Here is a 15872-nt window from a genome sequence, read left to right as displayed (position 1 = left end):
AACTGAAATTTCTTTTGAATTTAAACATTATTTGAAATTTTTTAAACGTTTTAATAATTTATAAAAATTTATAAATGAAATTTACAAAAGAGGAGATAGATAATTTATTAATTTTTGTCAACGTAATTCTGGGAAAGTTTTGGAGTTTCCCTCTCATCTTCAAATGTGGAGCAGAAAAAGCAAATAAACAATTTGCCTGCCGAAGTTAATTTCACGTCGACTTGCAGCGAATCATCAATTTAAACAATCGACTAAATGACTTTGTTTAAAAATTTAGTATTAAAATAATCAATAACTTCTGTACAATTTTTCTTTTTAAATCTCAGAAGTCTTGTTCATTTTTACGAGGAAAAGTTTTTATGCATTTATTGAGGGCGATCCAAAAGGCTAACTTGGCCCAGGCTAAATTAACCTGGCCTGGGCTAATTTGACCCGCCATTCAATTTTGCTGGTAGGCTAAGTTAGCTCTGGGCTAAGTCAAGTTAGCCTGGGCCAGGTTAGGCTTTTGGATCGCCCTCATTATTATTTGAGGGGAGTTTAAGGCATGAATGGCCGCGGCAAATCAATAGCGCGGCTAAAAATATTCTGACAATAAAAACGCGTGGGCTGTTTTTTTTACAAGAGAAACGGTTTGTCACACGCAGATATTGATATCGATCCTTCTCCAATTCGCCATTCATGAAAGAAAAGATTTTTCAACTCTCATTTATCTGAATTTATTCCCAAAATTAAGTAAGAGCGTTTAAATTTGGTTGCAAACGAAATTCATCTTTAAACCTGACAAGCCGAACTTTTTAAGGTCTTGTTTTTATTCACATTTTCAGGAAAATTCAATTAAACACACAAAAGATTTTTTCCAAAGGCGCAATTCAATTTCGCTTGTCACGCCGTGGTTAAAAGTTCTTGGACCGAAATGAGAGGTGCGAGATTTATAATGTTCCATTTTCGACCAGAACAAAAACCTCCATTCTGTTGTTTGCGTTTTTTTAATTGAATTTTTAACGAATAAAAACGGCTTCGCATTCATAATCAAAGCCCCGTCTACTTGTTTTGTAAAAAAATCACTCTGGGCGAAAAAGTAATTAGTAATCTGCATTGTAATGCGAGTTTTTTTTAATTCCTGCAACACGAGCTTTTTTTTTAATCGTGAATTTGTCGCAGTTCAAATTTCATTTAGCGACTTCCAATAAAAATCACCATTTTTATAATAAAAAACAACAAAGTATTTTGAAAATTTAAATCAAATCGATATTCATCCTTTCTTTAAAATGTTAATTCATTAAATTAAAATAAGCATTACAAATTACTTCAAAAATCTTCTTCAATTTGCATGCAGATTTTTTTTTTATCAAATTAACTTGATCTAATTTCGGAATAATTTAAAGAAATCCTGCTGAAAATGAATCAATTTTGGTTGACTCACGTGTGAAGATTGGAGCAAAAAGTGGCAGCGAGAAGAGGGTTGCGTGCGTGTTCTCCGTCGAGGGGTGAAAACGCGACTGAGCAGGGCGAATTGCTTTTGCAGCGACGAGGCAGACCTGCGCGTCCTCCTCCCTTATTTTGGCGCTTTAATTTCCGCCAAATTTGATACAGAATCGTCCTGACCTGCAACTTCTCTTGTCATCCCTCGAAAAAGTCCGAATCTGTGACACGCTCACACTGCATTCTCCGCCCTTTCAACAGCTTTGGAGGAAAAAGAACAAGTGTCAAAGCATATTCAAATTATTCATTCTTTTCATGAGTTTCAAAATTACTTTTTCTTTCACGCTCGATGCTATCAGCAAGAAGACAACTTTTTCTTCAATTTTGAATAATTGGATTGGAAAATTGGTACATTATAATATTTTTTTAAATGTCCTCAGAAAATACAGCGAAAATTTGCAATTATTTCAGCATATAATTTAAATTTGATTTGCTATGAAAAGTGAAAAGTTGTTTCCTTGTTTGGAGCAGAGAAAAAGAATCCTATTTCCAAAGAGAAAATCAATATTCCTCTGTACAAGGGAAATGGCAAAAGTGGCCCCGAGGGAATTGCGAGACAAATTCGATGTGGGATTTGCAGGAAACTATTTTTGGAAATAAATCCAGTGCCAAACCGCACACGATATTTATCACGAATTACAAACGGTTTACATTTCCGGTGGCTCCGATTTTACTTTACCATTGAGACTTCATCAAATTATTTTCATTTTTGACTGTGATTTTTATTTAAATTGACATAAACATTTATTTCAAATTAATTCCGGTCTTGTTTTGCTAAAAGCAATAAATGATAATAAAAATCCTGAGTAATCAAACGAGTACTCAATCAAAAGTGAAAATGCTTTATTTTGAAATCACGTGTTTTATGCAAACACGAAAATCCCCTCGGGCAGATTAAAAAACACATTTCCCATTTTATTTTTATTTTTTACTAACAGAGATAAATCGGAAACTCTCGTGTTTTTAAGCCGATTTCGCTCAATTAAAATTGGCCAATGAATGAAAAATTTGAATGTATAGCGTTGTGTTTTTGCTTTTGTTATAAAAATAATCTCGAGCTTTTGTTTTTGTCCGCGCGTGAAAATGAAGGGCCGAGTGGATTTTTACTTTGGCTCATTAATACAGAATTTTATTCATAAACTTTGCGCGGGTTGCAGATTTGAAAATAATTCGCAACACTTGCAATGTTTGTTTGCAAAGTCTGCGCTGATAAACGAGCAAAATTATCCTCGCGGCTGCAAATTTCCGCCCGTCATATAAATTTTATTACGCACAGCGCCCGACCATAGTGTCACCGTAAATCACACAAGCGCTCCGGCTAAAAGTTTTGATATTCTGGTTGATTGGGCCATTTTTGGCAGCATTTATAATATTATTTTTCACTAAGTTATCGTTGAAAATTAGGTTAAAATCTTGATTTCATAAGATTTTGTCAGGCAGTTTGTATGTAAATATTTGAAAGTGACTTAAGGTGCATTTTCCGGAAAGTCTCAAGTTATTCATTCCTTTATTTTTTACTAATAATTTCCATAAGATCATCCCTAACTTGTTTAATCTGTTTATAAATCAGTCGTGAATTTCTCAAACATTAATTTGCTCTCTCTGGGGGTTTTGCACTCTCCTCTTGGGCCAAAGTGCTAAAATAATCCCTCGTGAGAGAAATCTTGGGCCAATGTTGCTGCTAATGAGGCGTCCTTTTCACTCGACACTTTTCTTCTTCACCTTCTGATACCAAAGAACCTTTTTTGGAGGTTTTTGAGGTTGCCAGAGAGTTTCGAGGCCCTTTGAAAATTCCAGATTATTTCAAGTCTTGTTTCAACTTCAGAACGGGGCAGCTTTTACTTTTGCCCTCAAATGCGCACCAATTTTTGTTTCCGAGGGTACAAAGAAACGAGCATTGGAAAAATATTTACAATTTATTTTATTTTTATTCGGAACGTTCTTTTCCCAAAACCTAGTGTAAAAGTTTGAATGATAATTTCAAGAAGTTTTGGAACGAACAAGTTGAGAAGGTTTTACATCAGGATTCGTTTAAATTCAGGAACAAAATGAAAATGGATCCGCGTATTTTCTTAAAGTTGATTTCAAGCGAGTTGACATCCATAGATATGTCAACTTAGGCATTTTGGAGAGCGTAAATCTACAAATTCTTAATTTAATTTAACCGCACAAATTCTAGTAAATTCAATTCAAATATGTATAAATAAAATTTAAAAACACTCCATTAATTTTATGCTTTTTGGACAGAAATCCATGAAAAAATAAAAATTTCTCTTATAATTAGTAATAAATTTGTTCATTTTCGCTACAGAAATTAATTTCGCTGCAAAAGCAAAGTCTCGAATGTACGCGCTGCGCTGAATTGTCCTTTGAGTATCGCTTGTGCCACATCTCGGCGGGCGAGACAAGGTTGCGTTGCCGCAACGACTTTTTAATTAAGTGTCGCGCGCACATGCACTTGATGCTGATGATGTTGCCCTGCACAAAGAGCACTTTGCTTTCGAGTAAACACGCGCGTGGGTGCAGAAAAGCCACGGCCGACATCTTTCAAACAGATAGAGTGGAAAAATTCATTTGCGCGGAGACAAGCCTGATTTATATTCCGTTCAAAATTAAATAAGATGAATTGAAAGATATTTAATTTACGTTGAAAATCAGAATGAGGAGAAAATTTTGTGTGTTTCAGTTTCAAAAGTTGTTTTGAGACTGATTTATTCTAAAATTGAAACAGTTTCTTATAGCAGAATTTCATTAAAAGTGAAATAAGAATATTTTAATTGCGATTTAATTTTAATTTCTGATAAATATTTTACCTATTTTGAGGAAAACAAATACATTAAAACTGTGAAAATTGCAAGCTTGCACCACCGCATATCATATCACGTGTGTTTTGTGTGCAAGTGAAGGTAAAGCAGAACGTGTGTACGTGTGTTGGAAGCGCGGCTCGCAGGAGGTAATTTCCGCGAAGTTGGATGAATTAGTTGGTGGAAATAATGTCTCCAGCTGTGCGCGCGTTTCCAGATTGACTATTGCCTCCCGCGGCGTGCGTGTGTCACTTCCACGCGCGCCTCCATCTCATCGATCCGAAAAGGACACCAAACTCTAAACTCTCGGTGAAACAAAGTTCCCGATCCAGCAACATTTTGGCAGGGTCAAAATGTAGCGGAAAAATAATAAAATTTATAAATTAAAATCTGGAAATTCATGAGAGATAATTTAAAAACGGTGATAGCTCAGATTCATTTGGAGATAATGAAAAATTTCAGGTACCAAAATGACCGCCTTGATGCCCTCTTTCCAACCATGTGCCATACTCCATTGAAAAAATGCACAAAGGTCGAAGGTCATTGGGGTCAATGACCTAATGTGATATGGTCACCATGTGTGATACGTACTTAGATAGGTCGTGTGAAGAGAAACACTTTTTGTCATTAGATCTGACGAGCTATCTGACTCAGGAATAAAGTTACGGTGGCTCAAATACCCAGAAACTCAGCTCGGAAAACCACATTTTTCGCTCTTTTTATTTTTTTATTAATTTAAAAACGTAAAACATCATCTGATTTATGTACAAATATAGCGTAAAATTTCATGTTCTACAAAATGGCTATCTCAGAATCAAAATAAAATTGGCGGACAACCTTAAATTTTGAGGTCAAAGTCGCGAGGTCACCGGAAGTGACCTCGAACGTTGACCTACCATTTTGCTTTCAACAGCAAAGTTGTAGAGGGTGACGAGACAAATTCAGCCATACCTGGATTTTTGTTCTACGACAACAGGAGGCCGAGTTATGGCCGATTGAAAATTTAAAAAAATTAAATTTGAATTAAGTCCCGTATAATTAGATATTTTTGGGAAAATTATAAATTTTAGAAAACCTCTTGGCAAGGTTAACAAGGTACGAAAATTTACATTACCCTGCCAAAAGGTTGCTGGATTGGGAATGATCTGCTCAATTTTCTAATGGAAAAAAACTCTTTATTAACAATTTTTGTACTCTTCGGAAGGAAATTCCATTTTGGAAATTAATCTACGGCTTCGACGACGATTTGGGCGTCCAAGGGAGGAACGACGTCGCCGTCCTTGAACTTGGCCACTTCGGGGTCGCACTTCTTCAGGCACTCGGTCCTGGTGCGGAAGTTGTTGGCGTTACCGCCGCACCCGCCGTACACAAACTCGTCGCAGTCGCGGCTTGTCTAAAAAAAAATTCAAATTAATCTTAATAGAGAAGAAGAAAAATCAATCAATCAAAAAGAAAAGCGAATATTTCATATCATTGGAAAGTATTTGCATTGAAATGGAGATTATTTACAATTTATTTCATTATTTTATGTGCTCACTTTTTTATTAAAAAAATTCTGCAGTCATTAAAACTTTTCCATAAAAATTTGTCGCAGAGCTTGAACGTTTTTAAAAACGTTGCAATGTTATAATCAAAATTTGGTTATCACTCTCTCAAAAATTGTTGACAGATTGTCAAAAATTGGAAATGATAACAAAAAGTTTCATTAAATTGATTTCAAATTATCAAAAAATTAGCAAATAATATCATAAAATTGCTACATTATTGAAATCATGAAACAAAATGATCTTTAATTGAACAAATTTACACATTTGAAGAAAATATTGATGAATATTTACCAAATAAATGAGAGAAGGATAAATTTGATCCCTTTCTTGTTAATTTGAGAAATGTATGAAAAGAAGATTTCTGGTGGACGTGATTATTTGTTGTCAGTTTTGTTGTGAATGGTGAAAGTGAAAACGTGCGAAAGGAAGATAAGTTTAAATAAAAACCGGGTTGTAGGCGAATCTGTGGAGGGCGGCCAAGCAGCGGCCCTTTTCGGTCGGCTGCCCGCAATCCAAGCCGCGTCTTTCTGCAAAAACACATGATCAAATAGAATATTATTGTCCTTTTTTTATAAATCCTTTTTCTTCAAAATTATCCATCCAAATTGTGAACAATACAAATTGATTTTTAGCTTTTTCCGAAAGAAAATTTTCTTTTTACAAAATGTCTGTAGTTTCCGTTAAAACTTTTGAAGATTCCAATAAACTTTTGATTTGCAACTGAATTTGTACCCCTGACGAGGTGTCGGCAGGCGTGTTCGCACTCGGCGCGCGTCGCAAAAAGGTTTTCGGATCCGCCGCAGCCGCCGTAAATGAATCCCTCGCACTCGCCGCTCGCCGCCCTGAACGTGTACATGGGCAGGTACGCGTCGCACTCGATCAGGGCCCCCTCCTTCATCGGACCCCGCAAACACACCTCCAACGCTAGAAACAAACTCAAAAATTAGAACAAAAAATTCAATTTTAAAAAAAAAATTCACTCACAAGCATTTGACGAAGACGAACCGCCAGAGTCTGGAACTGAGACGATTTTCATTATTTTTCAATAAAAATTCTGAAATACAAATGGGATAAAATTTACTCTGATTAAAATATACCGGTTGATAGAAAATATAAAAATTAAATTTCCAACTATTTGTTTAGGAATTAATTAATAATAACAATTGAAAATTAATTAAAAATGGGCTCTAAGCATTTCACTAGATATTTGAAATTTAGCTGTTTGAATAGTTTCTTCATCAATCTAGGATAGAATGCTCAAATTAAATAAAGCAAATTATAAAAATTAATGCAATTGATAATGAGGGCGATACAAAAGCCTAACCTGGCCCAGGCTAACTTGACTTGGCCCCGGGCTAACTTTGCCCACCAGCAAAATTGAATGGCGGGTTAAATTAGCCCAGGCCAGGTTAATTTAGCCTGGGTCAAGTTAGCCTTTTTTGATCGACGTTGTTTTTGGGCAGAAAATATCAATTTTCAAAAGTATATTTATCACAAGAAATCTATATATGAACAAAATTCATTGTGGATTTCAATTTTTGCGTGCCATTGAAATTCTTCAATATAAAGATAAATTAATTATTTTAAACAATCAATCGCTGGAAAAAAAGGTGAAGACTTCCTGATAGTTAACTTAATAAGTTAAAAATAAACATCTCTCAACCATTCCAATTAAAATCAATTAAATTTCAGGAAATTTGCGATGCGGGAAGTCAAGTTTTGGCCGAGGGCGTGCGTGCAAATTGTCAAGTCGGATTTGTTAATCAGCATAGATAATCTTCTCGTTAGCGAAACGCGGCGAGGAGGGGCAAGGTGAGCCAAAGGTCAACGCACACACAAATGACATCACGAGAGACGTGTTTGGAAAAAAAATTATACCTCCGCGAATTCGTGAACCGGCCAAGCGACAAGCGCGTGGGAATTTCTTTTTGCGTCGCACACAAATTTAATTATAGCAAAAAAAGCAGCCGTGTGATCAAAACCAGCAACTTCCTTTTTTGGTTATAAATTTGAGGGAAAAATAATTAATTTTTAGGCTAGCTTTTTTTAATTGGAAACACTGCTCTTGGCATGTTTCATCCGAGATTTTGATTAAAATCTGGCAGATCAAATGGAACCAAATGGTAGTGGGAAATTTTGAAAATTGCTTCTTTTACAGGGGTTTAAATAAGATTTTTTTTTTTTAAGTGTTTTCTAATATCGAAATATTTTACATTTTGCAAGAGATAATAGAAGAAAAAACTGTATTTGAGGGCCTTAGATGGCCTAAAAATTTGGTAATAAGTGCAACATCGTAGGTCAATGTTCAAGTTCATCAAACCTCAAATCTTAAATTTGCAGCTGAAATTCTTAGAACACAGAATATGAAATATTCAGAATAGAAAATAGCCTAAATGTGCCAAATATAATTGAGAGCAACATAATTATATTATTAAAAAATATGGACAGTATAATATGTTTCATTTTCGTTTTTGGAGTAATCAAAGCCAAATTGTTGAGAGCATTTGAGCTCACTTTTAAATGTATTTAAATGATTAAAAGTAGCTCAAGGGTTTGCTGATTGAAAAAGAGCGAAAGGCGATTCTAACAATCAAAAGCAATGAGCAAACACGTCAGTCGCGCCAAGATCATGAACAAGCACAATTCCACACTGCTTCTTATTAAAGGTCATTTCACTTTTTATCATTGAATTAACAAAATCGCATAATTTTACTGTTTTTTTTTTCTCAATTAAAATGAAGTAAAATAATGCTTTAAGCAGCTTTTAAGTTTTGTATTATTGACGATGAATAAAATTTCAACAAAATCTGCTTTTATTTTCAATAACTATAATTCATGTTATTTTTTTTTTTCAAGAATTTAGTTATCATTTTTTATGAGGTCAAACTTGCACGATGTATTGTTGAAAAACTTACTTGGAGTTGCGGCCGCGGTGCGAACGAGCAGACAAAACAGCAGCAGGGCCGATGAAAGCAAAGATTGCCGAGTCAACATTTTGACGTCGAGTGCGCCTTTTCGCTCCATAAAGAACCTTTAAATCTGCCCCCCCCCCTCTCGTCCCACACTCCAAAGGTGTGACTTCAGTGCCAAAAGGAAAAAAATACCCACTCTGTGCAGCGATATAAACATGGCAAAGGTCGCGACACTTTTTGTTCCAAATAACAAAAAGCATCCAAAAAATTGGCACTCGATTGAAATTTGCGTTTTTATTTTAATTAAAAGTTTCTTTCGTGATTCATGACGTCACTTGAGGTTATTAAAACACAACTCATTGTCAGGAAAAATAAGTATTTTGACAAAATATAATTATAATTTTTTGGTACATGGATATTTTTATAGAAATCTAGTTTGATAACCATTTTCTATATATTAAAAGATTTTATTAAATTTTTTTAGTTTCAATATTATAATTGTGATCCATTCAAATACTTGTGCTCGATTTCAGTACATTCCCCTTTTTTTCTAGAATTGTTTGCCTTAATTCTTCTGAAAAATCTCTGCATTATTTGGCGCAGAGGGAAATGACGATTGAAGAAAAGCAGCTGAATTACTCTAGCGTTTGCTGCAAATCTTTGAAAATAAAACCTGAGCGCGTATAATAAATATTCTCAACTATATAAGTTTTTTAAAGGGTAATCCCCTGCAGCCGTGCGCGCATTGTTGGTCGTGCAGTGCGTATGGAATTTTTTTCCGTCTCTCTCGAATTACGGCTCGGATTTTCTTGTGCGCGCCACAAAGACTTTAATCTCCTTTGTTGTGCAAAACCACTCTCTCAACACGACCTACATCGCATCATCTCTCAAGCCGAAGCTGGAGTTTTTATAAAAAAAAGTTGCACTTTGCCACTGGATCAGCAGACGAAGGATTTTACGAAACTTTTGCATAATTTCGGTGAAAAGATTCGAGATTTTTATTGGAAGGATAATTCCGTGTCGGATGTGCGGAGGAAGTCGTGGTACATGTGGACGGCCCTCTCCTGGGCAAAGGTCTCGACCGAGCCAGGTCGCATCAGTCGCAGGTTGCAGATGGCCGAGGAGGGCGCCAGGTCGCAGAAACGCGTCAGGAAACACGCGGCCATCACGCCCGTCCTGCCGCGACCCATCCGGCAATGCACGCCGACCGCCTACACCACATTTTTTTTTTAATAAAATAATAAAACCCCTATTTTTTTTTCAAATTAAAAAAAAATAATTATCCTAAAACAGTAAAAAAGTTCACAAAATAATGAAATTTTTAAATTTAATAAATTCAAATTGATCAAAATTTATTAAAAAAAAAATCGTTTTAATTGAAAATATTCATTTCAAACAATTCGTAACAAATATTTATAAAAATTTCATAAATTACCAGAAATTTCATTTTTTATGAATTAAAACACAAAATTTTCATTTTAATTAAAAAAATTTCCAAACAAATGGGAAAGTTTTGAAAAAAAAAATGGGGGACCTGATTGACTTTTCTTGCGTTTTCGCAAATGGAGATGAATTGCCGGATTTGCTGGAGCGACGGCGGTTCGAATTCATCCACTTCAATCACGCTCCACTGCAACAGTCGGGCCAAGTCTTGCCGTAGGTCCGAGGGCGCTTCCGAAAGGGTCACCACGTGTCGCACCCCCTCTTGGTTTTGAGCACCAGCTGCTCACTTTTGGCAGCCGTAAGCAAAATCCCATTTTATTTTGAGACGAATTGGCGCGCCAAAAAGGATTTAATTAAAATCGCTAGGGAAACACAAAAATTCATTAAAATTAAAAAAAGAGAAAAACGTGATAAATAAAGCACTTAATCTATTAAAGACTTTAGTTTTATTCAATTTAAATTTTATTAAATTCTCTTGAAAGGCTTCAATTTTTTTAAATATTCAGTTTCTAGAAAATTATATATTTTCATACTGATCATTTATCAAAATACGCAAATACTTAACGTTTCAAAGAATCAAACAATCAATATTATTCCTCCCCCTTCTCTCAACAATTTGCATCCTTCTTACTAAACAAAATCACAAATCACAAATTAGTATTTTACAACAAAGATCATTTAAGTGGTAAATTTTTGCTCATTGTTGCATTCGAAATTGTTTTGAAATCTCAAATATTCTCAACTTCTTCGTCCATATCATTTAGTTTGTATAAAATTTCACATAAAATCAAAGCAAATTGTCTGCATTTGACGGCGAGGACCTGCGGATTGGCGCGCGAGCGCCAGAAGTTGGTGAAGCGGCCGACAGGTGTCGCCAGAAGTCGCGAATTCGCGATTTGCTTTGTCTCTAGACTTTTCCCACGTGAATTTGTCAAAACAACACAACCGCCGACTCATAGATAACGAAGTCTAGAGTGGATTGGCGAGATATTCGCAATGCTGGCCGGTCGAAGACTTTTCCAGTTGATATAAAACGATGCTGCGGGAAAGTCTAGAGTCAAAAAGCTGAGCAACTCCGAACTCCGACCAACACGCCTTTCTCATAGGTACGAATTTTCGTTCACTTTGGAAATTTCAAATTAATCTCTTTTGGGAAAAAATTAACAGATCTTTTGCGATTGATGCCCAGAAATTCAAAGCCCACAAGAAAAGGAAAAATGTCGTCAGGCAACTTTTCTCAAAGTACTCGCTGCGGCAGAGGATATCCTCGCCAGTTTCCAAATACCCACAACAGGATCATTGGAAGTCCTACTGACAGTCCTTCAACCCCTTCTGCGAACCAATCGCGCAGCTACACTGGACAATACGGACACCAAGGTTCTCCAACTTCTCCGTCCTATGCCTCTATCTTCAGGTTCATCTCGATGCCCTTCCCGATGAGGAACGGACTTTTCGACGCAAGTTTTCTAAAAGATTAATTTTTTTTTTAAATTACCAGTTTTCTATTTCAGGTGAATGGGAAAGTACCACACACTGTCCAAGAGAAATGGGAGCTTCTGCAGAGTCTTTCAAACATCCCGAAGATGAAACTTCCAATGACAATGGCCATGGAGACTTTGATCAAGAAGCACACCAGCGGCTTCGGAGCCAACATCAAATTTGACCTTTTGCACGAAACCGTCGGCCAGGTTTGTTAGAATTTTCTATGTGTCTTTCTCTTAAATATAATTGACTCAAATTTTAGCTGCCGAGGGGGTTGGTCCAAAGGTTTGACAGGTTCTTCCACGGGATGATCACATTGGCGCAACAATTGCCTTTCGTCCTGCAAAAGCCTGTGATGCCCTTGGCCGCGGGTCAGAACGCAAGCATCGTGCTGACCAAAAGGGAAATTGCGTGTCTGCTGGCCAACGCCTTCTTCTGCACCTTCCCCTTCCGCGACTTCATCAACAACCCCAACTACCCCCGCTACCCCAACGTCAACTTTGTCTCGTAAGATTTTCTGTGAAAATAAAGGATTTTATTTATTAACAAAAATCCAACTTCAGGTTGTTCCGCAAGAGGGACGGCCGCGCTGACAAGGCCAACGCCGAGAAGCTCAAGTGCCTCTTCGAGTACTTCGAAAAAGCCAACGACTTCCTCAGTATTTTTCTTAATTATTTGTAAATTCCTTTTTGAAAGTAAATTTTGTTTTCAGCCTCTCAGCGTGGCTTGGAAGAGGTCAAATTCCAGAGGGTCTGTCTCGACTCAAAAGCAATTCCCAAATGGGATTCCTCTCACACACCAATGGAGAAGATCTATGTGGTGGACCCGAATGAGAAATTGGAGGAGGCGACTGGATTGCAAGTCGACTTTGCCAACAAGTGAGAATTCAAAAAGTCAATCAAGATTATGAAAACTGTTTGAGATTGAGAATTACTTAACAAATGCAATGATTGACAGTTTGAGCAAACCTAAGCTGAAAATGTGCAGTTTCCCTTTTGGCAGATTAATTTTTATTATGTTAAGTTTTTTATGAGCAGGTTTGTTGCTTAGATTCCTTATCCACGCTTATTCAGTTTTTAGACAAAAAGTCTTAAGAAAATCAAGTTGCTTGTTGTATTGGCCCCTTTTTTATGGTTCAAGCAGAGTCAGTCAAAAGAAAAGAAACTTTGGTATATTTGTAATGAGAAATCTGTTTAAAACAATTTCAACTCTCACTTTGTTTCATAAATTATCTTCTATTCAAAAGATTCCTCAAATTTATCTTGCACTTTTCTTGATTCTTTAGAGCATAACTCTGAAGACTGAAAATAACCTGAAAATGATTAAGCTTGTGTACATTTTAAATTCAATTTCAATTGCTGAAAATAAACCATCTCACAATTTATTTATTAAATTTTAAACTTTTTGATTTTACGAAAAAATTTGTCTACAGGAAAATTGGCGGCGGGGTTATTGGTCGGGGGTGCGTGCAGGAGGAGATCAGGTTCATCACTTGCCCTGAGCTGATCGTGGCGCGGCTGTTCACGGAAGAGCTGCAGGAAAACGAGGCCCTGATCGTGCAGGGCTTTGAGCAGTTCTCGTCCTACGAGGGCTACCAGGAGACCTTCAAACACACCGGCCCTTTCTCCGACCCCAATTATCACAGAAGGACCATGATCGCCATCGACGCCACCGACTACACCAGAGCCCCGGACAAGAGGCAAAAAAAGCCTTTTTACAAAAGCTTAATTCCGGTGGGTTTCGATTCTTAATGCAATGAAATTAATTTAATTTTTCTTTCTCAGTTTGGCAGCTCCAATGATCAGGACAACGGACTTTACCAGTACGAGAAAGAGGCCATCGACCGTGAACTGAACAAGGCCTATGCGGGATTCAAATGCGACTCCTTTGCTCCCGAGGCTCACATTGCCACTGGAAATTGGGGAGGCGGATGCTTCAAAGTATAATTTCTGCATTAAAATTGTTTTTATTAAAATGTGTTGAAAAAACAATTAATTTTCTCAGGGTGATCCAGTGCTAAAGGCCAAAATCCAGCACCTGGCGGCGTCCCAGGCTGGACGGAATCTGCTTTACTACCCCTTCCATGACAACAACTTGAAGAACATGGTGGAGAGTAATGTGACTAAGCAAGTAATGGTTTCCAATGCATACAATGAGCTCCTGAAGTGGGCTAATGAAAAGAAAAAGCACTTGGAGGAAAACTTGAAACGCACTCAAAAGTCACGCTTTTGACTGAGAGCAACAAAATTGATTCCAATTATTTTTAACTAAATTATTAATTTAAGAAGTATTTTTATGAAACTTTTAATAGTCAATTGCTTTACAACAAGTCTTAATACTTTCTGATTCATAAATAGGTTACATTGATAATATTCGGAAGCACAAATGTGTGCCTGAAGGTTCCTCTGTGAAATTAATTAACTGATTAAAAATTAAACAAAACTTTTAAAAGTCAGTTGTCATTGCTGGGGCCAGTTGAATTCTGTGCCGACCAGTTCGAAAAACCTTTTGTTGAGCGCGGAAAAGTGCCTCCTGAGTCTGGCCACGGCCGCAGGGTGGACCTCAGGGTGCTTGAGACCCTTGCGGTCGCCGAGGCAGTGGCCGGGGTCGTCGGGGCCTCTGCGCCAGCACATGAAGCCCTTCTGTCGGCTGAAGAAGAAGTTCTGCTGTGAGATGTGCGGCCGCAGGCCCAGGAAGCGCTCGACCCTGCGCAGCTGGCCTGCAGGGTCGGCGGTCAGGTCGCCGCACTCGACCACCAGGATTTGCGCCCTGGGGAAGACCTCAAGCCACCTTTCCAGGTGGCGCGCGTACGAACTCGTCTTGATGGCCGACCACGCCGTGTTGACACTCTCGAAGGTGCCGTCGCCGTCCTTGAAGGCCAGTCGCTCAAAGGTCAGGTTGTGGCGCTGGTAGCTGCCTCGGGCTCAGGTTAAAGCGAGGCATTTCAAGCGAAAGGGTTTGTACCTCTGGACAAAGTCCGAAATGGCCCTTTCGACCGGCTCCCGAACCGCCAGCACCAGTTTGATGTCCTTGTTGATCTCAAAAATACGTCCTGGCGTGTCCCTGGACACAAAGTAGTTTGGCGACTTCTCGACGACCAGCTGCCCTGGCGCCGCCAATGGCATTTGCGACCTTTAAAGGGTTAGAAAGGTAAAAATTTTTACATCAAATTCCAATTGCTCTCATCCAGAGGATTCAAATGATGTGCTTGAAATTGCATTTGGGCCAAAACTTGGTGGAGAAAATCAAATTTGGAAATATTTCCAAGATGGCGGCCAGCATAAAACTGAAGTTGCTCGTATTTCGATTAATTTTGGACCAAAATTGGCCTTCCAACATAATCTCCAGTCTCGTCCAATCGAGTTTTTTTCAAAATAAGTGGTCGAAAATTTGGTGGAGTAAATCAAATTTGAAAAAATTCAAGATGGTGGCCATCATTGAAATTTAATTGCTCGTCTTTCGGTTAATTTTGAACCAAAAGTGGCCTTCCAACATCATCGGACTCGTCTCTAATTGAGAGCTACTTGAAAATGTGGGTTTTATTTTGACCTGTACCAGTGGAGGCCCCTCGAGTACTGCCTCTCCATGTTGAAGAAGTGGACCTCGAAGGGCGAGATCTCGACGTCGGGGTGGATGTTGATGAACTCGAGCAGCGCCCTGGTGCCGCCCTTCTTCGCCCCGATTATGATGCAGTCGGGCAGTTTGCGGATTTTCTCGCCGCCGCCGAATTCGTTTGCGTAGCGGCGCCGCAAGTTCGGCGCCACCTTCAGGTAGATCTGCAGCAGGGTGAGGAAAACCGTGACGCTTGAAATCAGCACGACCAAAAAAGAGCCGCGGCCGCGAAACATGATATAATGCACGCGTAGCCCAAGAACAAATGCGTGGCCAATGCAAAAAAGGGGGAAAGTGCTGACGCGGTGCAATGCACTTTTAATTGGAAGTTTAAAACAGCTAGAGGACTTAAAATTTTCTGTTGTTTTACGACTGCCTTTGGTATTTTTGCAATAAAAGTAAAACATTAAATCTGAACTTTCCAGCAAAATTTTGAGAAAGTGAGCAAGTTTCTTCCACACAAAAGCCAACAACTTTTTTGTCAAATAATTTAATAAAGACTGTTATAATATATTATTTTTTTTAACCAAGTATTATTATTTTTAATTAAATTTGATGAAATAAAAATTTAACATTAATCTAAAGTTTGT

General features: G+C 37.8%; 5 protein-coding genes across 6 annotated transcripts in view; 1 reads left to right on the top strand and 4 right to left on the bottom strand.

Moving 5' to 3' along the window:
• The window catches only part of LOC132197859 (GTP-binding protein Di-Ras2), a 66289-nt gene extending 64831 nt beyond the window's left edge, over positions 1 to 1458 (bottom strand). Inside the window, exon 1 of the mRNA XM_059621441.1 lies at positions 1424 to 1458. The gene's annotated coding sequence lies outside the window, so the exon portion shown is untranslated. The remainder of the gene's footprint in view (positions 1 to 1423) is intronic.
• Positions 1459 to 4990: 3532 nt separating this feature from the next.
• LOC132196945 (thrombin inhibitor hemalin-like) lies at positions 4991 to 8847 on the bottom strand. Its single transcript, XM_059619914.1, has 5 exons — positions 8749 to 8847; positions 6818 to 6853; positions 6566 to 6757; positions 6281 to 6360; positions 4991 to 5679 (listed from the first exon to the last, which is right to left on the bottom strand). The coding sequence occupies exons 1-5, from the start codon at positions 8825 to 8827 to the stop codon at positions 5509 to 5511; spliced, it is 558 nt and encodes a 185-aa protein (XP_059475897.1). The 5' UTR covers positions 8828 to 8847; the 3' UTR covers positions 4991 to 5508.
• Positions 8848 to 9660: 813 nt separating this feature from the next.
• On the bottom strand, positions 9661 to 10728 carry LOC132198284 (dual specificity protein phosphatase 23-like). The gene is made up of 3 exons (XM_059622223.1): positions 10722 to 10728; positions 10280 to 10467; positions 9661 to 9956 (listed from the first exon to the last, which is right to left on the bottom strand). Exons 1-3 carry the CDS (start codon positions 10726 to 10728, stop codon positions 9744 to 9746), a joined length of 408 nt encoding a protein of 135 aa, XP_059478206.1. The 3' UTR covers positions 9661 to 9743.
• A 367-nt stretch (positions 10729 to 11095) lies between these two features.
• LOC132197721 (poly(ADP-ribose) glycohydrolase-like) lies at positions 11096 to 15758 on the top strand. Its single transcript, XM_059621210.1, has 9 exons — positions 11096 to 11294; positions 11356 to 11645; positions 11700 to 11876; positions 11933 to 12177; positions 12234 to 12328; positions 12383 to 12548; positions 13103 to 13403; positions 13455 to 13610; positions 13675 to 15758. Exons 2-9 carry the CDS (start codon positions 11370 to 11372, stop codon positions 13900 to 13902), a joined length of 1644 nt encoding a protein of 547 aa, XP_059477193.1. The 5' UTR covers positions 11096 to 11294; positions 11356 to 11369; the 3' UTR covers positions 13903 to 15758.
• Positions 13644 to 15549, bottom strand: LOC132197722 (heparan sulfate glucosamine 3-O-sulfotransferase 3B1-like). 2 transcript variants are annotated; one of them, XM_059621212.1, is made up of 3 exons: positions 15226 to 15549; positions 14635 to 14802; positions 13644 to 14583 (listed from the first exon to the last, which is right to left on the bottom strand). In XM_059621212.1, exons 1-3 carry the CDS (start codon positions 15516 to 15518, stop codon positions 14130 to 14132), a joined length of 915 nt encoding a protein of 304 aa, XP_059477195.1. In that variant the 5' UTR covers positions 15519 to 15549; the 3' UTR covers positions 13644 to 14129. The 2 variants fall into 2 exon arrangements, with proteins under 2 accessions (XP_059477195.1, XP_059477194.1); XM_059621211.1 differs by having other exon boundaries at positions 13646 to 14583; positions 15220 to 15549.
• Positions 15759 to 15872: the final 114 nt, after the last annotated feature.

This window comes from Neocloeon triangulifer, unplaced genomic scaffold (assembly GCF_031216515.1).
Source record: "Neocloeon triangulifer isolate White Clay Creek 2 clone unplaced genomic scaffold, ASM3121651v1 ptg000012l, whole genome shotgun sequence".
Classification (NCBI taxonomy): Eukaryota; Metazoa; Arthropoda; class Insecta; order Ephemeroptera; family Baetidae; genus Neocloeon; species Neocloeon triangulifer.
This window is presented reverse-complemented; position numbering and strand designations above follow the sequence as displayed.

Bases quoted from the DNA above. Each gene is read 5' to 3' on its own strand.
- LOC132196945 (XM_059619914.1), bottom strand. From the start codon at position 8,827: ATGTTGACTCGGCAATCTTTGCTTTCATCGGCCCTGCTGCTGTTTTGT. The intron at 6,854-8,748 runs GTAAGTTTTTCA...AAATCGTCTCAG, and splicing joins CACCGCGGCCGCAACTCCAA to TTCCAGACTCTGGCGGTTCG. The intron at 5,680-6,280 runs GTTTTTATTTAA...ATTTTTTTTTAG, and splicing joins ACAGATTCGCCTACAACCCG to ACAAGCCGCGACTGCGACGA.
- LOC132198284 (XM_059622223.1), bottom strand. The intron at 9,957-10,279 runs GTCCCCCATTTT...AATGTGGTGTAG, and splicing joins ACGCAAGAAAAGTCAATCAG to GCGGTCGGCGTGCATTGCCG.
- LOC132197721 (XM_059621210.1), top strand. From the start codon at position 11,370: ATGCCCAGAAATTCAAAGCCCACAAGAAAAGGAAAAATGTCGTCAGGC. The intron at 11,646-11,699 runs GCAAGTTTTCTA...TTTCTATTTCAG, and splicing joins TGAGGAACGGACTTTTCGAC to GTGAATGGGAAAGTACCACA. The intron at 12,329-12,382 runs GTATTTTTCTTA...TTTTGTTTTCAG, and splicing joins AAAAGCCAACGACTTCCTCA to CCTCTCAGCGTGGCTTGGAA.
- LOC132197722 (XM_059621211.1), bottom strand. From the start codon at position 15,518: ATGTTTCGCGGCCGCGGCTCTTTTTTGGTCGTGCTGATTTCAAGCGTC. The intron at 14,803-15,219 runs GTCAAAATAAAA...AACCCTTTAAAG, and splicing joins AGGGGCCTCCACTGGTACAG to GTCGCAAATGCCATTGGCGG. The intron at 14,584-14,634 runs GTACAAACCCTT...AGCCCGAGGCAG, and splicing joins ATTTCGGACTTTGTCCAGAG to CTACCAGCGCCACAACCTGA.